The 20,754-nt window shown below is 34.7% G+C and overlaps 1 protein-coding gene across 1 annotated transcript in view; it reads right to left on the bottom strand.

Annotated features, from left to right (window-relative positions):
* Nucleotides 1-20,428, bottom strand: part of LOC143199555 (uncharacterized) — a 92,741-nt gene extending 72,313 nt beyond the window's left edge. The window contains exon 1 of the mRNA XM_076409441.1: nucleotides 19,629-20,428. Within this exon, the coding sequence (XP_076265556.1) occupies nucleotides 19,629-20,295 (667 nt within the window). The 5' untranslated portion in view covers nucleotides 20,296-20,428. The remainder of the gene's footprint in view (nucleotides 1-19,628) is intronic.
* Nucleotides 20,429-20,754: the final 326 nt, after the last annotated feature.

Raw genomic sequence — 20,754 nt, 5'->3', positions numbered from 1 at the left:
TGTATATATAATAAAACAACTCTAACCTATAAATTATTGTGGCTATATAATTCATTGTATTTTTAAGTTCTTCTATAATATATGTATTAGATGTATTATAACGTTAAAATAAATTATATTTAATAAAATATTTGTTCAATTATTTTATTTATATTAAGATTTTGTTATATGTCAGAGCCGAAATGTGCTAAAACTCAGAGTAGCTGCGGCAACATTGCGACGTTTTGACAGGCCTCCCGTGTCACTGCTATTTTAAATTGACTATAGGTCCTATGGATCCTCCTAGATATATACTATTATTTAAGTTATGATAAAGACAAATTGTAAGTTAGTCGACAAAGAATGATGAAATAATAAATAAATTTCAAAAAAACTACAACTTTTTTAGTTTCTCTCTCATAATATTACCGCTTGTGGCGCTCTCTGTGTTTCTGAAGCGCCTAATTAGATTTACGTCGTTACTTTTATTAGTGAGTCGACAAAACCACATGAACTTGTATAATAAACCAAGGAAACATTTTTGTAGCCTAAAAAAATTTTTGACAAACAAGATGAATTTTGAAAAATAAATAACCCTTTCGAAATTCTTACTATTTTTTTTTGTTGCAGTACCATTTCCGTGAATTCTACGAGACGTTTAATCAAACAGAAAGTGAAAATCAAGTCGTCTACGAAATTTATTTCAACTATTTGTAAACGCGCTACCTGAAAAACAAGCAGAATGAATTTCATCGCCTACTAGACGCAGAAACGAGCGTCCGAAGGAGGACATTTCACTCGTCACCGGTCGACGGCAAAACCGTCGTCGGGCATTTTCCCGACCTTTATTAAACCGCGTTAACATCTCCGAGTTATTAAAGTACACCGGGGCTGTTTAGGGAGTCGATAAATTCCCGGTACGGGAGCGAGTAATATACGGCGGCACCGCTTTCGAAACGATAATTTTTACGATCTGGCTTCGCGTGTCGCCCCAGTCCCACCGACGAAACTCGTATATCTCCTTTTTCTTCTTCCTTTTTCGGCGTTTCTTAATTTGTTCGGTAATTTCGAAACACCCCAAAATAACTTTGATCTATGGGTATTTAATTGCGGGACATTGTTTTGTGCGGTCGGGTTTTCTTGGTTGTCTCTTTTTCTGTTTCTCTCTTACTCTCTTTCTGTTTCCTATATGCTCGAAAATAATCACATTTATCAAAAAAAAACCTGCGTATATATCAAGTCTGTAAAATAACTCTACCTCTCTGGATATTTTTGATATCGCTGAAGGATTTTTTTTCTTGCATGTATGAAGTTTATTAAACTTTTCACATTCATTACTAAAACATATATCATGCGTAATAGTACCACTTCCACAGCGCTACTGTACTTCCTTTAACTAACCTAATATCCTGTCCATTCTCGAAGTGAAGAAGTTTTTGTTCAACCAGTGTTTTCAGTTCCCGTGCGAATTCCTTCCACAAAAATAGTAGTGAGTGTTCAGACAAATAATCGCATCGACAGCCTCACATTCCGACTGACCAGACGAACATTCCTGCCCCGACTTCAATACGTGAATACCCTTTTGGACGTATTAAAAGTGGTAATTTTGACACAGAACACAAAGAGCATTCTGAACAGGCAAAAAATTGACGAAGACCAAGATTTGTTGAAAAACCATCAACGGAAACTTTACCGACTACAGTGAGTGCGTTTGAACCTACCACCGTGCGAAGAACGGCCGAAACACAAGCAAAGACACAACAATATTATTCTTTAACATGACAATTAGGAAACATTAAATTAAGACGTACTACCCCACCGGTCGTATTCTCCAGACCTTGCCCCTTTTGATTGCTATTTGTTCCGATATAGGAGGGATCTATCTAAGCAATACTTCATTTTCTATGAAGAATGCGAAAAAGGGTCGATTTATCTCTAGCCTCAAACGATACATGGTTCTTTCGAAACGAAATTACATGAAAGATCGGAGAAGGTAGAGGCTATCGATGGACAATACTTTGAACAAAAATTATTGTGCCGATTTATCGCAATAAAGTTGATGTTTCTCTCTTACTCTTTCTTTTTCCTATATGCTCGAAAATAATCACATTTATCAAAAAAAAACCTGAGTATATATCAAGTCTGTAAAATAACTCTACCTCTCTGGATATTTTTAATATAGCTGAAGGATTTTTTTTCTTGCATGTATGAAGTTTATTAAACTCTTCACATTCATTACTAAAACGTATATCATGCGTAATAGTACCACTTCCACAGCGCTACTGTACTTCCTTTAACTAACCTAATATCCTGTCCATTCTCCCGTCGCCCACATGTGTAAATCAATATCGAAATGAAGAAGTTTTTGTTCAACCAGTGTTTTCAGTTCCCGTGCGAATTCCTTCCACAAAAATAGTAGTGAATGTTCGGACAAAAAATCGCATCGACAGCCACATATTCCGACCGACCAGACGAACATTCCTCCACCGACTTCAATGCGTGAATACACTTTTAGACGTTTTAAAAGTGGTAATTTTGACACCGAAGACAAAGAACATTCTGAACGGGCAAAAAATTGACGAAGACCAAGATTTGTCGAAAAACCATCAACGGAAACTCTACCGACTATAGTGAGTGCGTTTGAACCTACCACCGTGCGAAGAACAGCCGAAACACAAGCAAAGACACAACAATGTTATTCTTTAACATGACAATTTGGAAACATTAAATTAAGATGTACTACCCCACCGGTCGTATTCTCCATACCTTGCCCCTTTTGATTGCTACTTGTACCGATATAGGAGTCGGGACCTATCTAAGCAACACTTTATTTCCTATGAAGAATGCGAAAAAGCGTTATTTATCTCTAGCCTCAAACGATACATGGTTCTTTCGAGACGAAATTACGTGAAAGATCGGAGAAGGTAGAGACTATCGATGAACAATACTTTGAATAAAAATTATTGTGCCGATTTATCGCAATAAAGTTTCAAATTAAAAACAATCTTTTAAGACTAATTTATAGGCTATAGAATTTGTATTGAACACTTAAAATTACAACTTGACGATTAACAATGTTATGTAATTAGCGAATTTAGTATAAGACTAGAATATAGAACTAGAACAATACCGTTAATACTTATATTTTATTAAAAGCACCACTTCTGTCTTTAATTTTTTAAAAAGAGTAAGGCATTTTATTGCACTATCAATGTCTATAGCATCTCGCACCATCCGCTTAATAGACCAGTACATCATATTAGACAAAAAGCTGAACAGATCAGACCCAAAATACAACAGCTACACTGCCAAGTCGGAAGGTTAAACTTGACCTATAAACAGAGGGTTTCATGGAGATGTCAACTTCTTCCAACATATTTCTTGCATAACTTACAGCGCCATCTACCTATTCTAGTTGCTTCTCTATTAGTACCATCTGTAAAGCATTTACTTGCTGAGCGCGTAATCTTATATCAAGTCGCTTCGTTTGTAGATAGGTTTGTGCATGAAAAACTGGTTGGAAACAAAGTATCAAGCAAATCTGATCTGTGGATGATGAAATGAATCTGACCTTGTCTTTAAGCTTTTACCTGTTGCTATAGTCCTTCCAAAGTGACGAGAATATCCTTGAAATGACGCAATGGCAATTTCACGGCATCACTTCTTGCATTCCACCACGTGTTTTGAATCTTGAAATTAATAGCAACATTCTATTGTGGCTAAATAAGAACTTCCCTTAACTGAGGCACTTCTAGTCAAGCCAGGTTTATGAATTACTTGTGCAATGTGGCAATTCAGCTTTGGGATTTATGTTATATCTTTAATTCCTTGTCGAAGCCGTACCTGAATGCCTTGCAACCATAAGCATTGTTACATAGATTTTAAAATAAACAATAATTCTTTAGTTGTACAATAAAAGATAATGCTAAAGCACGTGTAACACAAGGAAGTGTATTGGGCCAATTCTTTACCTATTCTAACGATGCGAGATACTACAAAGTTAATGTGACACGATAGTTATATTTGTTGATATTATTTATGTCAATTTCGAAGACATAACTCTTGGATAACACTAGAACAGTACAGATACACAAAAGCATCAAATTATATCATCTCGTGTTGTTTAATGAGGTGAATGTAACATAAAACAGCAATGTTAATACATAAACACTATTAAAACAACTAGAAAAAAAGATGGGTCCTCCTAAATATATACCAATTTGTAAATTCGTTTTAGAATCAGACAATATTTTCCATTTCATTTTATTCTAGTTAAAAAGAGACACAATGCTGTCTGATTAGTTCGAACACGTAAATGAACGAGCCTATCAAAATCATCTGGTTGTCAGACCTATGCAAGATTCTTAAAATCAATAGTGATAAGAGGTTATAACTCTAACTTATAAACTATTGTAGCTGTATAATTAACTGTAGTTTTTATATGTACTATAATGTTAAAATAAAATGTATTTGATAATATTTTTGTTAGTAAGTTACTCAGCAATGACTAGTAACTAACTGTTGTAATTTTATTGGTTTGTTAAAATTTTAATAAAACTGTAAAAAGCACTGCTAAAATATTTCAATGACATTCATTAATATTATTTGATAGATTTTCATGCTCTTCGCTGGCTATATCAAAAACTGTCGAAAGCAATCTGAAGAAGTTGTAAATCGAAACCGTAATATTGGAATTTGTTGAACAGAAAACTGTCGGTTCTCTTTTCGGAGTAATTTGGCCGTAGGTCTCGACGTTTAGGAGACGGTAAAATCAATTTTGGAACACGGCAGAGTCGGAGACGGTCACGCAAACCGACGCCGAAGTTCACCGGGCACTAATCATGTTGTTAGTGGAATTTGTGACTTCAAAATTCGGTCGATAACGTCGCACGGTCTGCTCCTTTCTATTTCGCGAATGCGTGCTCCAAACATGTCAACTTTAACGCGAACTGACGTATTAATCAGACATTTTTCCATAAAAATTAGAAAGAAATTTACTTTCGAAAGGCCTAGTGAACCTAGAGATCGGCTAAAGGTGAAAATATTATTAAAAAAATATACTGTGTACATATAGTTCTACGAAAACGATGATGTTGGGCGTTCTGCCAGTACCATATCAACTGTTGTTCAAGTAGATATAAAAAGGTGTACAAAATAATTTTGGGAAGCTGTAAAATAACATTGTGGAACTAAAGACACACTTATAAAATAAATAACAACGTATTGATGATTCAGAGTGTTGTTTCAAGCTGCTTAAGTAAAATAAAATTGGATTCTTGGTCTGTATATATATATATATATATATATCTCTCTAGTAAGCATGTCGAAAACATGATGTTGGTTTGACTGTTTGAAAACATGACGATGGTTGATCTCTCTAGTAAGCATGTCGAAAACATGATGTTGGTTTGACTGTTTGAAAACATGACGATGGTTGATATATCAACCATCGAAATCTTCAGTCTTTCTTGGTGCTCTTGGTCGTTATTACTCATTGACGTCAAAATCACCAATCAACCATCGAAATCTTCAGTCTTTCTTGGTGCTCTTGGTCGTTATTACTCATTGACGTCAAAATCACCAATATATATATATATATATATATATATATATATATATATATATTAATCAAAATATGTTTCATCACTTTCTACAACTTCTTTTTATCTCTCTAATAAGCTTGTCGAAAACATGATGTTGGTTTGACCGTTTGAAAACATGATGATAGTTGGTATCGAATATGGACCATCGAAATCTTCAGTCTTTCTTGGTGCTCTTGGTCGTTATTACTCATTGACGTCAAAATCACCAATCAATCAATCAATCAATTGATATATGACGGCAAAGCATCACCATAAGTTTCTAAAATTATTCGACAGGAAAATTGAAAAATAAAGATAGGCTAGTATTGTTTTCAGAACATATTCAATGTAATGCGAATAAATTAGGATACATTGCTCCACAAGTATCTCCGGCTTTGACGCGTGCGTACGTACAGCTTTATTTACTTTACGAAAATATATAACATATTGTAATTTTACTAGCCCAAAATGAATCATTTCATCGTACTTTTAAACTGACAGAAATCTCAATCAATACATCATTATTTTTACAAAAAAATAGATTATTTACCTATACTCTTATATAATAATGCATTGTAGTTTCCTTCCTGTCATTATATCATTAGGGTGTCGTTGATAATTTTATATTTTGTTTATTTGAACCAGGTCTACTTTTATTAGCAAATTTAATTATTTCATAGTATCACTGTACACTGTGCTTAGATCTTAGCAAACTTCGATCTAATTTCTTCTTCTTTAACTCTCTGAATTTCACATTCTTCGACTTTGACTTTCAACAAATTCTAGCTACATCTTACCTCTATAATAAAATTTAAATCATTACTAAAATATAATAAGTTCAAAATAAATATCTAATTATTATCAGTCACTACAATTTTTGCTACTATTCTTGATGGACAAGCCTGCTGCCTGATGCTGTTTAGGATTTTTATAATTTTTAAAATTTAACCTAACATTCTGCACTTAACCCTGTTCTTCCATATTTTTCCACCAAAAATAACACAACAATTTAATTTTTATTACCACAGAGTTATTCATGTAACACAAAGCCTAATAATTCTAGATTTTTTTGTTGTTTTGACTTGATCGACTGTACCGATCGTCTCGAACAGAATGTACCGCCATTAGAAAAGCTATTTTCTTTCCTATGGTTTCCAAAAAAATGGAGATATTTGTGGAGTAATGCATCCTGAATAAAACAATGAAAGTAACGAAACTAGGCTCACAGAAATAGAAGAGGAACGTTGCTGGCGGTCAGATCTAACGCCGAACATACCGGAACACGAAAAACAACTTTTCGGATGACCGTAAAATACCTGTTTATGAATTTTAATAATGTAACTGTATCCCTTTCAATTACCCTTTAACCGAGCTTCTGGTTAGCGTATCGCTTTACTAATTGCTACGAGCCGGCGTCCCATCTTAAGTTTGGCGGATGCGGTTTACCTTACCGCTTACGGGGAAAGGTAAAACGCTAGCTGCGGCGCTGCCCTCTTAAATTGGTTACCCGATATCGGGAATCGCGGAAAGTTATGCGGACCCCATCCTAAAATAACGAGTCCATTATGATCTATTTCTGGTTACGGTGGTTTGCTAATCACCATCGGGACCAGACCCTGGGATATGTTATGAGGGGTAGGGAGGGAGAAAGGGAACGGTTTAGTAACAGGTCAATTGAAAAGTTCTCGGCCTGACATATAGATGGAGCTACTGGAATTAAATTCATATGTTATTTTAGTTAGTCCTAGCCCTGAAAAGATGCGTGTATAAATTCGACAGCTGTCGGATCGCTAGATTGTGAATTATAACATTTTGAGTGAAGCAACTTTTGTTATTGTGAAAAAAATGGATAAAAAGGAATTTCGCAAATATTGATAAAATATTGTTTTTTGAAGGGAAACAATACAGTTGCCCCAGAAAAATCAACCATCAAGGATTGGTATGCTAAGTTTAGACGTAGTGAAATAACAGTGAACAGTGGATGCCCAAAAGAGTTTGTTACCGAAGAAAACTTTTAAAAAATCCACAAAATGATTTTGAATGAACGTAGATTGAATGAAATAGCAGATACTCTAAAGATATCAACTGAACGTGTACATCATATTATTCACGAATATTTGGTTAAGAGAAAGATCTGTGCAAAGTGGGTGTCGAGCGAGCTCATTTTTGACCAAAAACAACGACGATTTGATGATTCAGAGCAGTGTTTGAAGATGATCAAGCGTAATAAACTCGAGTTTTGACGTCGATATGTGACAATGGATGAAACATGACTCCATCATTTCACCCCGAAGTCCTATCGACAGTCATCCGAGTGGACTGCATATGATGAACCCGCTCCAATGCGTGGGAAAACGCAATAGTCGGCTGATAAGGTCATAGCGTCTGTATTTTGGAATGCACATGGAATAATTTTTATTGGTTACCTTGAAAAAGGAAGGACCATCAACAGTAACTATTACATAGCGTTATTGTACCGTTTGAAGGACGAAATCGCCGAAAATCTTCCGCATTTGAAGAAAAAGGAAGTGCTGCTTCACCAAGACAATTCACCGTATCACAACTCAGTGAAAACGATTGCATAATCCATGAATTGCCTCCCCATTTACAGTATTCTCCAGATCTGGCCTCCAGCGACCATTTCATGTTCTCAGATCTCAAAAGAATGCTCTCTGGGAAGAAATTTTCGTCGCATGAAGATGTGATGGCAGAAACTGATGCCTATTTTGAAGCAAAGGACAAATCGTACTACAAAAGTGGTATCGAAAAGTTGAAGGGTCGCTATAATCAGTGTATCACCCTTGAAGGGAATTATATTGAATAAAAAAACTAATTTTGCCAAAAAAATATGTTTTAATATAGGAGGCCGGGGATTTTTCAATTAACGTGTGAGCTATCATGAAACTGTTCTAGACACAACGGCTACTTACTTTTAAATACTAGCTGTCATTGTAGTGAGAAGTATTGTTGTTGGCGAGAATGTTAATTTTTTATATTTTATCAATAATTTATAATTTAAACGCATTTTCATATCGTTTGTTGGTAATTTACTTCAACTGTCAAACCAATCGTCATCACTATTAATATAAAGATGAGTAAATCAGAAACGTTATTAGGAAAATAACTAGATATTTAGGACTGCAATGTCCCTAATTACGTTTTTATATTCATTCACCTACTCCTGTTTTATTGTTATAAATATAATATAACTATCATCGCATTTAAATTATTACCTGTTTCTAATTTACGATACAACAAAGAATTTTCTCCTTTCTTCATAGTGATATTGAATGGGCTTCAAGCACGATAAATCGTATAATTAATTTATAAGTAATTAGCGAATGCACAAGAGGTACTTTAATGGCTAGTCTTACGAAACAAACGCTAATAAGGCTGCGTAACTAAATATATTAATTAGTAAAAAAAATTCGGTATGATAATTAGAAATAATCGTGCTTAAAAGAATGTGTAAATATATATTAAATCGGTTTGATTTATTTTGGAGTGGGGTTTTTTGGAGATTATGGGGTTCTAAGCAATGGTTTAAACAGGTTTGTTCAAAATCTAACATAAAAAATCATATCGCAAGCTTGGACATCTGTCAATAACATAACATTCAAATATTATCAAAATTCGTATTTCCTTTTCCAGATTTGGGCTTACTATGGTTAATTTTATTTCTATTTTTAAAAACTATTTTAAATATGAAGGAACTTGTAGTTGATAAGCAAGGACCTATTGGCTTGGTGAACATTGAATAATCTTAAGAACCGTAAATTAAAGAACAAATGATATAGAAAATGATCAATGTTGGAAAAATAATAGAAGATGTATACTTCTTAGGAATTGTGTGGTTTATATTTTATTTACTCTTGTACTATTCATATTTTGCTTATAATTAGTAGATAGTAATGGATGAATAATTTGTAAAAATTGTCAAAAATCTTTTTAGACAGTTCTAATATGAAGAGACCTATGACGAAAATTCATCCAATATATAGAGTATATATAGTGAATTTTAATTTTAAAAGGTCATTGTTTTTTGGATTTGTATACAGATGACCTAATGATCACAAGAAACACTACTGTTGCAACATATGCTGACGATACAGCGGTTTTATCATAACACGAGGATCCAATATCAGCCACAAAAAACCTTCAACTTCATCTCAACAAAGTCGAATTGTGGTTGAAAACGTGGCATATCAAAGCAAATGAGACACATTCATCGTTTGTAGAAGAACATGTCCCTCAGTAAAACTGAATAATCACGAACTTCCGCAAGCAGACAACGTTAAATATCTGAGAATGCATTTTGATTGAGGTTTAACATGGAAAAACATATAGTAAATCTAAATTATCATCATATAACAAGGTTTTACTATATAAATCAATACTTAGGCCCATTTGGACCTATGGTATTGAACTGTAGGGTGCTACTAGTAAATCTAACCTAGATATCCTCCAGAGGTTCCAGAATAAAGTGTTGCGAGTTATCGTCGATGCTTCATATTACGTGTCCAACAAACTGATTCAACGCGATATCCCTTTAGAAACCATAACGAGTGTGATTCGGAGTGTTATTGAGAAGTACTCAGAAAGATTATTAGTGCATCCCAATGCCCTCACCAAACAGTTAAATGTACGCGATGACAGTGTAGCGCATAGGCTCAAACGCAAAACTACCATATGAACTGATTAAAAGACACATAGAGTAAAATTTAATAATCTCTAGAATACGTTAGGATATACTTTAAAAGAAGTTAGAATAGTATCTAGAATTAGATTATAAGTTGTACAGCAGATCATTTACTGAAGTGATCTTCTACATGTCAGGATACATATTATATAACGGAATTCATATAATAATACTTATTGCCCACGGGCAGATTGTTGACGTTCTAGGAGATTAATAAAAAAATTGTTTTTTGGAACTAACCTAATATAAAAAACTATTTTTTATGCGGCTGCATTTGTTACTTCAACAAAACACGATTTAAAAACCAAGAATTCCTTTTTAGCTAGCCAGGGTACATTCAGTACTTGATCATTCATTGTTTTTAACACGGTCCTATCGCAGGAACGTTTCTTCGACGATATATACCGTAATCCTCGCGTTGGATCGTCGCTAAACTCTCGCCGTGTACCCTGCAGGCGCTATAAATCACGTGGGGACCAGCCCCAATATCCCGCACCTCTGAAACCGGACTCAAGGGACCTCACACGGAGGCCGATTTTAATTTCGGATCTTCTGGAGGCCGCCCAATGCATTATTGATGCGTGATTTCTTAATATAATAGAGGTCCATTGAGTTAGTGGACTTTTTCACGCCCTTTGGTCGCCGATTCCAACTTGGATAAATTCGTTCGCACGCTTACGGCTTTCGTTTCGTTTAATTCGTTGTTTCAATAGTAGAATCGTACATCATAGCGTTTTCTTTAATAGTATTTAGTGAAAGAAAATATACGTCAATGAATCAGTCTAGATATGACTTCTAATAGTTAATAGGTTTCAGCATTTTGGTAAAATATGGGAGATTGGCATTAGATCTTCATATTTGGGTCTCAGAGGTCTCTCAGTTCGCTCCATTAGAAACGAAGTAAATGGTATTGGAAGTCTCACAAGTGGTAGTTTAATATAATTTCAGGATAATATTAAATTTCCATCCATACTATAGGCTTTTTACAAAACTGTAGGTTCGTATGTTTATTAGACTATTCTTTATGGTAAAATATAGTAATAAAAATATTAATATAGCCAAAAAAAAACGAAAAAGAAAACGAAAGAAGCTGGAAGGGGATTGTGATTGTTATTAAGATAATAAGTATTTGAGATTAGGACCAAAGACTATTATTTATTATTCATTTAGCTGACGTTAATTGGCGCTGAGACATATCCTACCAATAAGAAACAATTACGGTATTTAAAATTCCGATTCGTAATTTTTTCCTCAGAGCAAATCCGTAGATAGGACTTTTATTTTGCTTATAAAAATATATAAAACAAATAATATTAAATTATCCTGATTATTTTCTTTCTTAATAAGTTTACAGGGCAGTGTTCTTAGTCCACTGTTATATCTGTCATATACAGCTAACCATTATCGGCTTTGTCATCACATAATGCTCCACCAATATCAGCCACAAGAAACCTTCAACAAGTCGAATTGTGGTTGAGAACATGGCGTATTAGAGCAAATGAGACAAAATCTACCCATGTGACATTCACTCTTTGTAGAAGAACTTGTCCTTCAGTAAAAACAAATACTTATAAATTCCCGGAAGCAGAAAGTTATGTTAAATATCTGGGAATGCATTTTGATCGACGTTATGGAAAAAATCATATAGTGACAAAACACAAACAGATTGGGCTTAAACTAAACCAAATGTATTGGCTGAAAGTGGAATACTTAGGCCCGTTTGGACCAATTCTATTGAACCGTGGGGTACTATTAGTAAATCTAATATATATATATATATATATATATATATATATATATATATATATATATATATCTTTCAGAGGTTCTAGAATAAGGTGTTGTGATCATCATCGAACAAAAATGTTATCAAATCTAATTTATTTTAACATTATGGTACAAATATTTACAGTAGCTCCAACGTAAACTACCATATGAACTGACTCATACAGTGAGATATAATAATATCTAGAATAAGTTAGAATAGTCTTTAGCATAAGTTAGGTTAGAATTTAGAATAAGTTAGAATAGTGTCTAGAATGAGATTTAGATTATAAGTTTGTACAGCAGATCACTTACTGAAGCGATCTTCTAGGTGTCAGTAGAGTTATATTGTATAACAGATATAATATAATAATACTTATTGCCCACGGGCAGGTTGTTGAAGTTCTAGTTGAAGATTAATAAAAAAAAGTATACAAAGCAATTCTAAAGTGTAGTATTATTAAATGTTTGTCTTCTGTATGTTAATCACTAATTTCAAAAAGCATCTATCCCACTTTTACCCTACGCCATACCCATCGGATTTATCCCTTGGTGATCGATCAAAAAAAAACCAACAAATTACCATGATCATCATACGGCGCGAACCGGCGAAATCACCATCGAAACACTGGGTGTTTAATCTCGCGTGAGCGCATCGAAAGGAGCTAAAATCTCACCCGATATGTCGTCGAATAACTCAGGAACGACAGGAGAGAAGCGGCAACGCTGGTACCGTGTAATTGTGGGTAATTGTGGCTTTGATTAATTGACTTGCGACATCCACGGAGTGTATAAATCTCTTGAAGGCGAGCCTCGCGAAGTTGAAGTGGACGTATGACCGAGAAATTTTACAATTTATTGGTTTCCGTACGAGAGCCCGAGTCGTTTCGGTTTTTTTCGCTCGCTCTGTCTTATATTATTACATGGTTAATAGTGGGCATACTGGGTGTTTTTAACGCCGCGGAAATTGTTATATAGATCATAATGTTACGTTTCAATCACGTTCTCGTTGGAACTATTGTGGCACTTTTTCCGTATATTAAACGGTGTTAATAAATCACAATCAATAATTAACGGCAACGTATTTATTATCAAGTCAGTGACAAGCGGGTAACATAACTGGGATTACAGGGTTTAGACATATTATTTGTGCTTGTTTACGAATTACAGTTATTTAAATTATTTAAATCAAATCATCCGTGATTTTTGCAAATATTTAGCAATTACTAACTTCACTAAAATAAACAATTCAAAAAGAAACAGTGTTGATGCAAAACGGGTGACGAAATAAGATCAGCTTGATATCTGTATTAGAGAGCAAATATACGACATGTATAAAAATAGTAAGTAGTTTTTCCATCGAAACATAATTTAATACAATTATTTCAGAGAAATGTGTTAGTCTGGAAAGTATCCATAGAAAGCTGAAAGATATGCAGCTGTTTGAGGGATGTAGAACATCCATTCATACACTGTTGGGTAATATAGGATTTAAGTGGTGTAAAGATAACGCACGAAGGGGTTTAATGGAAATTTGAGACATTGTTTTTAAAAGAATACAATTTTAAAGAACATATAGCAATATCCAGCAAATATTATTATATCAATTTGTATATTTAGATAAGACATAGACATTTCAGTGTGGTACATTAGGTCACTCATTTTAAGATGATAATAAATATAGTGTAAATACAACAAAAGTTCACGGAAAAGAGTAAACGTTAGAATAACTATGGATTAGGTTTTGTTAGTTATATCATTTATTAATAATTAATTGCAGACATATAGTTCTGCATACTGAAAACAGGAATGGTTTTATTCCTGGTGCAGAATTAGTGTTTTTCTCTAAGTCCAAGAGTGACTACCATGGGGATATGAACCATAGTTTGTTTCTGCAGTAGTCTGAAAATTGATTGTTATGGACAATGCACCACATCATAGCATACTGGTGAAGGAGATACTGGTGGATCTGGTGGTTTGGATTTATGAAATCACCTTGAAGAAGACAGTTGACAAATGGTGGAATCGTGGGCAAGTTTTTGATATATAGGAAATAAATAGCTTAATTATTCACTTGAACACTGATTCTGAAAGTGACAGTGATGAAAGAGGAACTTTAGCTGAAGGCAATTGTATTATAGAATGTGAAAGCTTTATATGCATGTGTGTTATTATTCAGAAAATACATGAACGTTTGTTTAAAATGTATGTGGAGGAACATCACACTAATTGTTTGACAGATATGGCAAATTCATTAAGAGGAATGCACTGATTAGATCTATTTTTACCAAGAAATATATATACAGGTAGTAACAGAACCAACTGAGGAGGAAAAATGACTTTACAAGGAAACATTGCATCGAAGGAAACAATAACTAAGCGTAAAAGGTAAATATGCTCTCTAATGAAAGAAAATACATTACAGATATATAACTGTAAATTAGGTGGATTAGGCCTACGGAAGATACCACTTCATAAAAAAGCGCACCTGGAACTCTACCTATACTAGTGTGGAAAAAACTTGTATAACTAATGTAAATATAATACAACAACTCTAACCTATAAATTATTAAGGCTGTATAATTAATTGTACTTTTAAGTTCTTCGATAATATATGCATTAGATTACTATAATGTTAAAACAAATTATATTAGATAACATTCTTGTTTCATTATTCTATTTGGTTTAGAATTTTGTTATATGTTAAAGTCAAAATGTACTAGAACTCAGAGTTTATACGCCAACATTGCGACGTCAATTCAGATAACGTGGGATCACAACAATAGACAAGGTCATGTTAAAGTGTTAGGTCGATCCCAATATTTCTCAAGAAATTTATAAAAAAGTGAACATATTGATCTAGATTGAACACAAAACGATTTTGAACCATTAAAATTAGGCGGCATACCAGAGGAAGCTCAATATAATAATTAATAGGGAATCTTTAAGGGATCGAGTTTCCACTTACTGAGTGAATATTTGCTGAAAGGAAAAAAAATCGAATTATATTTGAAACAAGTGATTTCAGGCGATGATAATAGGATTACGTAGGGACTAATTTAGAGTCTGATTGTATCTGAAGATTGGAGAAGCTTGGAAAGCAAGGAAAGTGACGCTAGTTATTTCAGTATCTTTTTTCGTAGCTATCAGTGTGCTTCAGTATCTGCTGAAAATATAACTAATTCGACACTATACTCTCAACATTATGGTGCAATTTGCTCAGGTTGTTTTAAAAAACTGACAGAATTGTTCAAATGAAATTCATTTCCTCCTATATACACAAATATAGGCGCTTGTAAAAAATTGAGAGAGTTTTTATCAGAAGTTTTGATACATCCACTAAACATCTACACTTATAGCTTCAGAAGAGGCTTGTGGAAATCACTCGGAACAATCTCAGATACAACAACTCTAACCTATAAATTATTGAGGCTCTATAATTAATTGTAGTTTTATGTTCTTCAATAATATATGCATTCGATGATAATTGGATTACGTAGGGACTAATTTAGAGTCCGATTGTAGCTGAAGACTGGAGAAGCTTGGAAGGCAAGGAAAGTGACGCTAGTTATTTGGTGGGATTGGAAACCAGTTGTGCTTCAGTATCTGATTAAAATATAAATAATTCGACACTCTATTCTCAACATTATGGTGCAATTAACTCAGGTTGTTTTAAAAAACTGGCAGAATTGTTCAAAAAGAAATTAATTTCCTCCTATATACAGAACTATAGGCGCTTGTAAAAAATTTAGAGTTTTTATCAGAAGTTTTGATAGATTCACTAAACACCTACACTTATAGCTTCAGAAGAGGCATGTGGAAATCACTCGGAACAATCTCAGATACAACAACTCTAACCTATAAATTATTGAGGGTCTATAATTAATTGTAGTTTTATGTTCTTCAATAATATATGCATTAGATGTACTATAATGTTAAAACAAATTATATTAGATAACATTCTTGTTTCATTATTCTATTTGGTTTAGAATTTTGTTATATGTTAAAGTCAAAATGTACTAAAACTCAGAGTTTATGCGCCAACATTGCGACGTCAATTCAGATAACGTGGGATCACAACAATAGACAAGGTCATGTTAAAGTGTTAGGTCGATCCCAATATTTCTCAAGAAATCTATGAAAAAGGTGAACATATTGATCTACATTGAACACAAAACGATTTTGAACCATTAAAATTAGGTGGCATACCAGAGGAAGCTCTTAATCAAGAGCTCAGAAGTAATTAATAGGGGAATCTTTAAGGGATCGATTTTCCATTTACTGAGTGAATATTTGCTGAAAGGAAACAAAATCGAATTATATTTGAACCAATTGATTTCAGGCGATGATAACTGGATTACGTAGGGGCTAATTTAGAGTCTGAGTGTAGCTGAAGACTGGAGAAGCTTGGAAAGCAAGGAAAGTAACGCTAGTTATTTGGTGGGATTGGAAACCAGTTTTGCTTCAGTATCTGCTTAAAATATACCACCAGATATACCATAGATTTTGTACCATTAAAATTAGGTGGCATACCAGAGGAAGCTCTTAATCAAGAGCTCAGAAGTAATTAATAGGGGAATCTTTAAGGGATCGATTTTCCATTTGCTGAGTGAATATTTGCTGAAAGGAAACAAAATCGAATTATATTTGAAACAAGTGATTTCAGGCGACGATAATTGGATTACGTAGGGACTAGTTTAGAGTCCGATTGTAGCTGAAGACTGGAGAAGCTTGGAAAGCAAGGAAAGTGACGCTAGTTATTTGGTGGGATTGGAAACCAGTTGTGCTTCAGTATCTGCTTAAAATATAACTAATTGGACACTCTATTATCAACATTATGGTGCAATTAACTCAGGTTGTTTTAAAAAACTGGCAGAATTGTTCAAAAAGAAATTAATTTCCTCCTATATACACAAATATAGGCGCTTGTAAAAAATTGAGAGAGTTTTTATCAGAAGTTTTGATACATTCACTAAACACCTACACTTATAGCTTCAGAAGAGGCTTGTGGAAATCACTCGGAACAATCTCAGATATTCTATAGTGACCTTGTTATGATTTTATCAAAAAAGCGACGAATTTTCATTAATTTTCGAACTGATCTAAGATATGAAGATTTATGTTTAGGGAATATAGTGGATCAGTTAGAAATATTACATATTTACTTGTATTGTGATCATGAATTCACTTTAAACGGTTGTGTTTCTTTTCATAGATTCGTCTCATCGTTGAACGATCGAGAGAATGACTTTTACAACTTTGACAACATGGTGCCGAGCGTTGTCATGCAAAATCAAGAAGAAGATGACTTTGTGTCTGATACTAGTTCTTGCTTGTTTTTTTTTTGTAACAATAACTCGTTCAATTAAGTCGGTAGACATCTGTAGCAACATTTTCATTTGCTTTTAGCAGCTCTTAATGCCCTACAAGTTACTGATTCAACATGCACAATGATTTCTGGTTATCAATATTTCACTAGACTAACCCAGGACTCTTTGTGTTTGAGATGGTTGTAGATACGCTTTTCATTACAATTCACAATACACCACAAAAAACCTTTTTTTGTCTGGTAAAGAATAAAACCGCCATACTGAAATGATTTAAACATCTTGAAATTGTTAATATATCAAGTGCTCAGCTTTCTTTCAGTTTGAGCTGGGTTTTCTTCCGATAATTATCGAAATTCATTATCTTTGAACTTTTTGAATAAGATAATCTCAGTGTTCAGAGGTGACATTTATGTTGAATGACACACTATATATAATATTTTCAGTCTCCTTTTACCAACTAGGGGATTATCTGGACTGGACCTACAGTTTAACGTGGGCTACGAACCACGGTCCTCGGCATTAAGCCTACCGACTGGCGAGTAACCAACTTTAGAAATCATTCCAGAGGATCCGGTCTTACCCAGCCTGGTGACTGGCGTGACTGGGATCATTTTCCTTGTCGGATTTTACGCTCTTGCCTAGGACAATCACAAATATTGAACAATCACAAACATAAATTTACAACCATGCCCCCGCAGGATTCCAGCCCGTGGCTATCGTAACGGTAGGAGAACCGTCCTGTCGACTTTATCACTGCGCCACCATGCCGACTGATACACTATAGCTAAACATTTGAAAAGAGAACAATGTGTACTTCTGGAGCCAAGAAAGACAATGATTCAATTTTATGATTATACTGGTTGATTCTTTTCCAAATTCCAATGCTTCCTCTTGTTTTAAGAGCTTAAATCCACACTAAGCTGGTGTTGAATATTCTACTTCTTAATCATATATGTATAATCATATATTTTTTCTTATAAGTTCCAAAAAACAAGAAGTTATATGAACCATACCTATTCTTTTTATTTAGGCAATTTCCAGATATCCTGGTTTGGGCTAGAATATTGTAAAAATCAAATATCAAAACTCTATACTCCTTGTTTATTATTTTAACGATGACATTTTTAAACTCCAACAATTATTCATCAAACACACTTTAAAATATTAAGTATTATTAAAAGCCGTAATCTTATTTAAGAGGATATCTCGCTATTCAGGTTTATATTTATCATTTAGTTACAGTATTTGGATGTGGACTTGTTAACATTACTCAAATTGCATTAACTCTTATAATAACCAAACAGATATAATCTGCCTAGAACCTTCCAGTTTTTGAATTGGTTGAATGTGGATGATTGGTAGTAGATATCTAGGAGAATTTAGATCTGTTTCATAAACTACTTTAGGACAGTACGAGAATTTTAACAGATTCAGCTGAAAGAAGTAACAAGATATATTTTTTCATTGGTAATATATATATATATATATATATATATATATATATATATATATATATATATATATATATATATATATATATATATATATATATATATATATATATATATATATATATATATATATATATATATATATATTTATTTTTTTTTTTCAGGCGTTTCAATAATACTTTGTATACATTTATTTTTTTACATACAATACATTTTTAGGATTACTCGATACTTGTAAATTAGAATAATGTTTTTTATATTCTAGTGAAGCTTATTAAAATTCGAGTATTTCAATATTTTTTACACCATTTTTAGCAGCTTTAGTTTTGTTTTTGTTTTGGTTGACTCTTTTCTGTACAGAATAAATATTGGTTACAATGAAAGATCACTAATTACGTATATTCCATTATATTTAATATATGTAAATAGATGTATGTATGATTTTCCGTACATAAATTCATTATGTACAGAACAATTCGAATTATTGTTGACTAATCATTTCAATGGTTAATAACTTTTCTATATAGTTCAGGGTGATTTTGACCATAAATTCTAAGAACTTCTATATGTATTTCATGATGATTCTATAGGGTATATATCCTCTAGCATTAACTCTGATAATATTTTGAATTAGATTGTTTTAATGGATTATTCTTAACGGCAACTTATTAATCTATTCCTTCTTTTTTTTTTGGTTTTGATTTAATGTATTAATTTTACTACACATGATTTAAAGCAATTAAAAAAGGATTGTATGTGAAGTGTCTTCTAGTCTATGTCAATTTTTTTTTACTTTTTATTTATATAGATATTGTTCACTCACCTGTACTGGATTCACCCGCTGAAGAGTCGAAGGTTTTGGACGTCATCTGAAACAGGGCGTCTAGAGGCGTCGCTCCGGGTTCCCCGCCTTGCTGTTGTTGTTTCTGACGTTTCGGCGTCGAACTGACCACGTCGGGCGAACAACAGTCGCTGGCCACGCTCGACGACCGGTCACTTCCCGTTTCCGACGTGTAGCTGGCACCGAACGCCACCAGGTCCGGTCTGAGCAAGGCCAATTGCTGTTGCACCTTCAGCTGTCGGTGCAGCGTCTCCAAACGTCTTTGGTGGGCCTCCGCGACGGCCGGATCCAGGTCCCACGGCCTCACTATCCGGGAATTGGTCGTGGACCTGGACGGTTTGTGGTTGAGAATGTCCGTTATCGAGAAACCTTTAACACCATCCGCTCGCTCGTCCACCGTGGGCGATATACGCCGCGCGGGGTCCATCTTGAGCCGTTTCAGAGGCTTGAAGTAGTCGTCGGGCTCGTAGGCCAGTCCGTCAGAGCCTCGCAGCGCGGGACTGGGACAACCGACGCTGATCTCGTCGTCCGACGCCACCCTGCAGGGACTGGGCGATCGGGACGTCGCAGGACTGGGATATTTCGAACCGAGATGCGGTGACATGTCGTCGCTGGAACCGGGAGACGACGCGGCGGCTACGTCTTGCATTTTCCGATTCAGTGAGCGTTCCCACACTCGCGCATCCCCGAGCAGGAGAACGGTGTGAGCGAAGCAGGAAAAAAACAAACGAAACGCACAGAACAGTCCAGGGTCCGGTCGCAATCACATAACACTAGATCGGGCCTGTTGATCGGGTCGCTCACTCGCGCAGCGTCGCCACTATCTACACGGATCTCGCTAACGAGTGACGAAGGTGCAGCGCCGGCCAATATGCCGACGGAGAGCGAGGCCCCGCCCGCCGCGCGGCCTATTGGCCGCTTTGAACGGACGCCGCCGCCCATCCGGATTGGTCGGGGGGCGTGGTCCGGGGCCATTGCGTCCGGGAGCACGGCCCACCAATCATCTGTCCAATTTGCGTTCTGGCGTCGACGTAATTTGTTCGGAGCGGGCGATAAATGAGATTTTGTTTTTGGACGTTGTTGTTTAGCATGTGTTTAATGTAAATTA

This window comes from Rhynchophorus ferrugineus, unplaced genomic scaffold (assembly GCF_030347505.1).
Source record: "Rhynchophorus ferrugineus isolate W39M unplaced genomic scaffold, kcgeb_rfMv2 rfM7, whole genome shotgun sequence".
In the NCBI taxonomy this organism is placed as follows: domain Eukaryota; kingdom Metazoa; phylum Arthropoda; class Insecta; order Coleoptera; family Curculionidae; genus Rhynchophorus; species Rhynchophorus ferrugineus.
Note: the sequence above shows the minus strand (reverse complement) of the source record. Positions and strands in the feature narration are given on the sequence as shown.